At 65.5% G+C, this 4898-nt stretch overlaps 1 protein-coding gene across 1 annotated transcript; it reads left to right on the top strand.

Annotated features, from left to right (window-relative positions):
- Window positions 1–434: 434 nt before the first annotated feature.
- Window positions 435–4694, top strand: FSTL3 (follistatin like 3). Its single transcript, XM_007954540.1, has 5 exons — window positions 435–537; window positions 1792–1983; window positions 3900–4115; window positions 4286–4513; window positions 4645–4694. The coding sequence occupies exons 1-5, from the start codon at window positions 435–437 to the stop codon at window positions 4692–4694; spliced, it is 789 nt and encodes a 262-aa protein (XP_007952731.1).
- Window positions 4695–4898: the final 204 nt, after the last annotated feature.

The raw sequence follows: 4898 nt of genomic DNA on the forward strand, positions 1-4898 counted from the left end.
CTGCTTACAGCCCTACAGCTGAGGGCCCTCATCCCAGCAACCCACTGGGGACCCACACGACACCCGGAGGTACCCACTCCCCAGTTCCACCTAAGACGGGTCATACAGTGTGATCCTCGTCTCCCGGCTCCGGCCGCACCCCCCTGGATAAATTCTTTGGCTCCCAGATTGGACCCCGCCCCCACTCCCAGCTGCCACCCCGGGGTCGCCAGGCCCAGCCCCTGCACACATCCCGTGGCGAAGACACTGCCTCCAGCCCTGCCATTCAAGCGCCCCGCCCCGGCCCTGCCCCGCCCCGAGCCCGAGGGACCTTTATAGGGAGCGCCCGGCCGCTGCGCGCTGAGAAGTCGTTCGTGCCGCCCGCCCTCCCAGCCGCCAGCCAGCCAGCGAGCCAGCCAGCCCGCCCGCCCGCCGCCGCCGTCTCAGCCACCGCCATGCGTCCCGGGGCTCCAGGGCCACTGTGGCCACTGCCCTGGGGTGCCCTGGCTTGGGCCGTGGGCTTCGTGGGCTCCGTGAGCTCGGGGGACCCCGCGCCCGGTGAGTGGGCTGCAGGAAGGGGCGGGTGGGGTGGGCCACCCACGTGGGCCCGCACGGAATGCGGCCCAGGGGAGATGTTGGAGGGCGCGGTGTTGGAGCCTGGGGCGGAGAGGCGGTGGCCCCTGCTGCTTCTGCTGGGAGGACTGGGGACGCCTCACCCCAGCCCCGGAGGGCCTAGAGGAGGGTCACAAAGAGGTCAGCAACTCCTCTCCACCACGTTATCAATAATAGTAACCCTGATGGCTGACTTCTAGTGAGTGCTTTAGTGAGTACTCTCCCAGTTCCTTAATCCACATTCAAGTACTTGGGTAGTCACTAATCCTCATAGATGGGAAACAGGTTCAGGTTCACGGGCGTGATCCTAACCTGGATGATCCGGTCCGGATGCAGTGCCGGGTGGCTGGACTCTGGGCCTGTGGCTGGGGCCTCAGGTCTTCCAGGGTCTGGCTTCAGCAGGCTGGGGGGTTGGAAGATCACACCTGCCACTTGCCGGGGGCTGCTGAACACGTGACATCCCACTCCCTGCCTCAGTTTCCCCTTTTGTGAAATGGGTGCCGTGGGGCTGAGCTCCCGGAGCTGGTCCTGGAAGGTGCTCAGCTAGTGCTTGGGAGCCAGGGAGCGCTGGAGGTGGGGGCCGCGGCTATTCCTGCCCCCGCTGAAGGGGGACCCGGAGGGCCACCTGCCCCCACCTCTGGCCTGGCAGCCCCAGCCCAGCCCTTCGCCAAGAGCAGAGCCCCCTCCCCGAAGGCCGTGTCCCCAGGGAGACGGTGAGCTCATGCGAGGAGAATGTTCCCTAGTTGGAGTGAGTAAGAGGCGGGCTGGGCGAGGGGGGGCTGCAGGCGAGGGGGGCGCCGGGGCCCTCGGGTGCTGTCTAGACAGAGGGCAGAGGCGTGAGAGGCGGGAGCCACTGACCCTGCCTGCTAGTCCCTGCTCTGCCTGGGTGGGAGGCCCCAGGCTCTGGCCTGAGGGACCTGGAGGAAAGAGGGGGAGGTTTGGGGGATGGGCGGGAACTGGCAGCGGGGCTCAGGAGCGGGGATCCCCCAGTTACGCTGGGGTGGGGCAGCTGCACACCCTGCCCCTCCTTCCTGTTGGGGGCAGCTCACCCCCTTCTGAAATGACGGGGCACCGGCCCCGTGCAGCCCGAGGCCAGAGACGGGCAGAAGCTCAAGGCTTGAGGATCCAGAGGGGCCAGGTGGGAGGATACAGGCAGCGCCTCCTGCTCCTGTGGGAACAGCCCCTGTCCTCCATCTGCAGGTGGCGGTGGCGTCTGCTGGCTCCAGCAGGGCCGAGAGGCCACCTGCAGCCTGGTGCTGCGGACGGATGTAAGCCAGGAGGACTGCTGTGCCTCCGGCAGCGTCGACACTGCCTGGTCCAACTTCACCTACCCAGGGAACAAGGTCAGCCTGCTGGGGTTCCTGGGCCTGGTGCACTGCCTGCCCTGCAAAGGTGAGACCCGGGGTCGGCAAGGTGCGGGCAGGTGAGCGCGGGCGGCCGGTACCAGCACAGCTGTCGCTGTGGGGGAGGGTGGATGGCAGGGAGGGAGCTCCCCACCACAGGGGTGTGCAGGACGAGGGCGAGGGCGAGGCTGCCCAGCCAGGAGGTGGGAGAGGGGGCCTAGCCTCACCTGGTGCTGTGGGCACTTCCAGGTTAGGTGACACTGGCCAGTTTAAGTTTCTGAAGGTTTAAGAAGGTGCTTTCAGGACTTGGTTTCCAGCCTCTAGGATGACCCTTCCCACCTGCACTCATCGGGTGGAGATGTACTCCGGTTCATGCCTAACTCCTGGGAGGTGGGCTTTCCTGACTGATTCCAGGGGTCTGCTGAACAGGCATGTGCCTTCTGAAGAGTGTTCTGAGAAATACTGCTTCCCCCAGCAGACTGGGAGCTCCTTGAGGGCAGAATGAATGAATGAATGAGTCAAGACATACTGTCTGCCCCCAAGGGTTGGGGGACCCTGAACATACAGAGGCCCAGAGGAGTCACTAGGGCACGGCTTGAAGTAGGTGGGCATAACAGTCGGGGTATTGGAGGATGATTAGGAGTTTATCCTCTGGAGAAGTTAATGGGGGAAGAGTATCAGCCGAGACCATAGAGTTGGGTGGGGCCCAGGCAAGGAGCAGGGGGCAGGGAGCAGGCTGAGCTGTAGACCTGAAGGTTGGCTGGGCCAGAATTAAGCCCAGGGTGAGCCTGGCCAGGTGGTCCGGAATGCACTGCCCTGGCTCCCTTCAGACCCTGCTCTGGCTTTGGGGAGGAGGAAAGACTTCAAAAAGTGCTTGTCTTGGGCACACATGCCCAAGACATCCCCCCCAAAACCTCATCTGGCCCCACTGGCCCCCCCACTTCCGTTCTTGCTTGCGTGAGGCCCGGACGGAGCGTTTCCAGATGTGGGTGTGGGCGGGTGGCCGGGCAGAGTGGGAGGGCACAGGTGTGGGCCACATGCCCAGGCAGGGGTGACAACGTGGGGGGCCGGAACGCCGTGCAGGCAGTGGCACTGGCCACTGTGCCCTCATTTTATGTCCAGCTCCCCTCAACAGCCCCACTTTACATATGGGGGAGAAGTTGAGGCCGGGATGCAGGCTGAGCTGTGTTCCAGACGCAAACAATAGAACTGAGGGCTCTGGGACGGAGCACCCATGTTGTGGGTGCCCTTTGGGCACAGCATTGAAGGGTGACCTCAGTTGCTGCGTCTATATAGTGGGAACAATGACCGCATTAGTGGGCAGGTCTGCATTTCGAAAGGATTTGCATTGCAAGTAGGGGCCAGAACCCCAGAGAGAGGCTTCTCCTTACCGAGCTTTAGTTTCCCCACCTGAGAAATGGTTCTCAGGACGGAAGACTCTGGTTAAGAGGGGCTGGGGCTATGGGAAGCACTCCCGGAACAGATGCGCCCAGGCTGGTGGCCGAGGGGCCTGCGCCCCGCCTCACCGACGCCGCCTCCAGTGAGGTCCTGGCAGCCACAGCGAACAGCCGCCGCCGTCCTCCTAAGACCCGCGCCTGGACGGGGCGGAGCCCCCCGGGGCTGACGCAGCCGGGCCCCCCGCCGGCCTTCCCAGAAACGCGCGTAAATCAGGCAACAGACGTCAGCCCGAGCGGGGTGGCCCAGCGCGGAGGGGGAGCGGGAGCAGGGGTTTGTAGAGCCATAGGCTGTCCCTGGACCCCGAGACTCCGGGCAGAGTCCCTCATCCCCAGGCACAGACCCGACTCTAGGTCCACCCTCGCATCCAGCCGACCCTGACCCTGTCCCACCGCCGCGGACAGACTTTGACCCTGGACAGCGCCCTAACTCCGGGGAGTGAGAGCGCCGTGGGGCTGGAGGACCTTCCCGCGGCCCCGCCCACGCGGCTTGTCGTGCGTGTGTCCGCAGATTCGTGCGAGGGCGTGGAGTGCGGCCCGGGCAAGGCGTGCCGCATGCTCGAGGGCCGCCCGCGCTGCGAGTGCGCCCCAGACTGCACGGGGCTCCCGGCGCACCTGCAGGTCTGCGGCTCAGACGGCGCCACCTATCGGGACGAGTGCGAGCTGCGTGCCGCGCGCTGTCGAGGCCACCCGGACCTGCGCGTCATGTACTTAGGCCGTTGCCGCAGTAAGTAGGCCGGGCTGGGGGCGGAGCCTGAGGAGTGGGCGGATACGGGGCGGGGCATGCGTTTGGGGCGGGGCTTGTGGATGGAATCCGAAGGGTTGGAGTCCTGGGGGTCCGGACTGGTGAGCGCGGCGGTCTGGCTTGGCGCCTTGATCGGTCTGCTCATTCCGCAGAGTCGTGCGCGCACGTGGTCTGCCCGCGGCCGCAGTCGTGCGTGGTGGACCAGACTGGCAGCGCCCACTGCGTGGTGTGCCGCTCAGCGCCCTGCCCAGTGCCTTCCAGCCCCGGTCAGGAGCTTTGCGGTAACAACAACGTCACCTACGTCTCCTCGTGCCACCTCCGCCAGGCCACCTGCTTCTTAGGCCGCTCCATCGGCGTGCGTCACCCAGGCAGCTGCACAGGTGTGCCTGCGGCGGGGCTCACAGACCCGGGGTCTGAGCTGCTCAGGCCTGTGAGGGGGGCCGAGGGCGTCCAGCGGGGTCTAGGCACGGCACCTGCTGCTGGCGCCCCGCCCGACTTCTCTCTCTTTCAGGCACCTCCCAGCCGTCAGATGCTGAATCAGACGAGGAGAACTTCGTGTGAGCGCCCGCGGGGCAGGCCTGGCCTGGCGTTTGAGGCCTACCCCCTTTTATTTATTGCCACAGCAGAGTCTAATTTATGCTCCGGGGCGAAGCCCCTCCTCCATGTCATCTTGGAAGGCGGCCTGGCGGCAAGGCCGGTCGGTGGGGTGGGGCTCAGCTGGGGGTACTGAGTCAAGGCTTTAAGCTACTTCTCTAGGAAGCCCCG

Source organism: Orycteropus afer, unplaced genomic scaffold (genome assembly GCF_000298275.1).
Source record: "Orycteropus afer afer isolate SDZICR_OR568_19922 unplaced genomic scaffold, OryAfe1.0 scaffold00466, whole genome shotgun sequence".
NCBI classification, from domain to species: Eukaryota; Metazoa; Chordata; class Mammalia; order Tubulidentata; family Orycteropodidae; genus Orycteropus; species Orycteropus afer.

Bases quoted from the DNA above. Each gene is read 5' to 3' on its own strand.
- FSTL3 (XM_007954540.1), top strand. From the start codon at position 435: ATGCGTCCCGGGGCTCCAGGGCCACTGTGGCCACTGCCCTGGGGTGCC. The intron at 4,116-4,285 runs GTAAGTAGGCCG...CTCATTCCGCAG, and splicing joins GTACTTAGGCCGTTGCCGCA to AGTCGTGCGCGCACGTGGTC. The intron at 4,514-4,644 runs GTGTGCCTGCGG...TCTCTCTTTCAG, and splicing joins TCACCCAGGCAGCTGCACAG to GCACCTCCCAGCCGTCAGAT.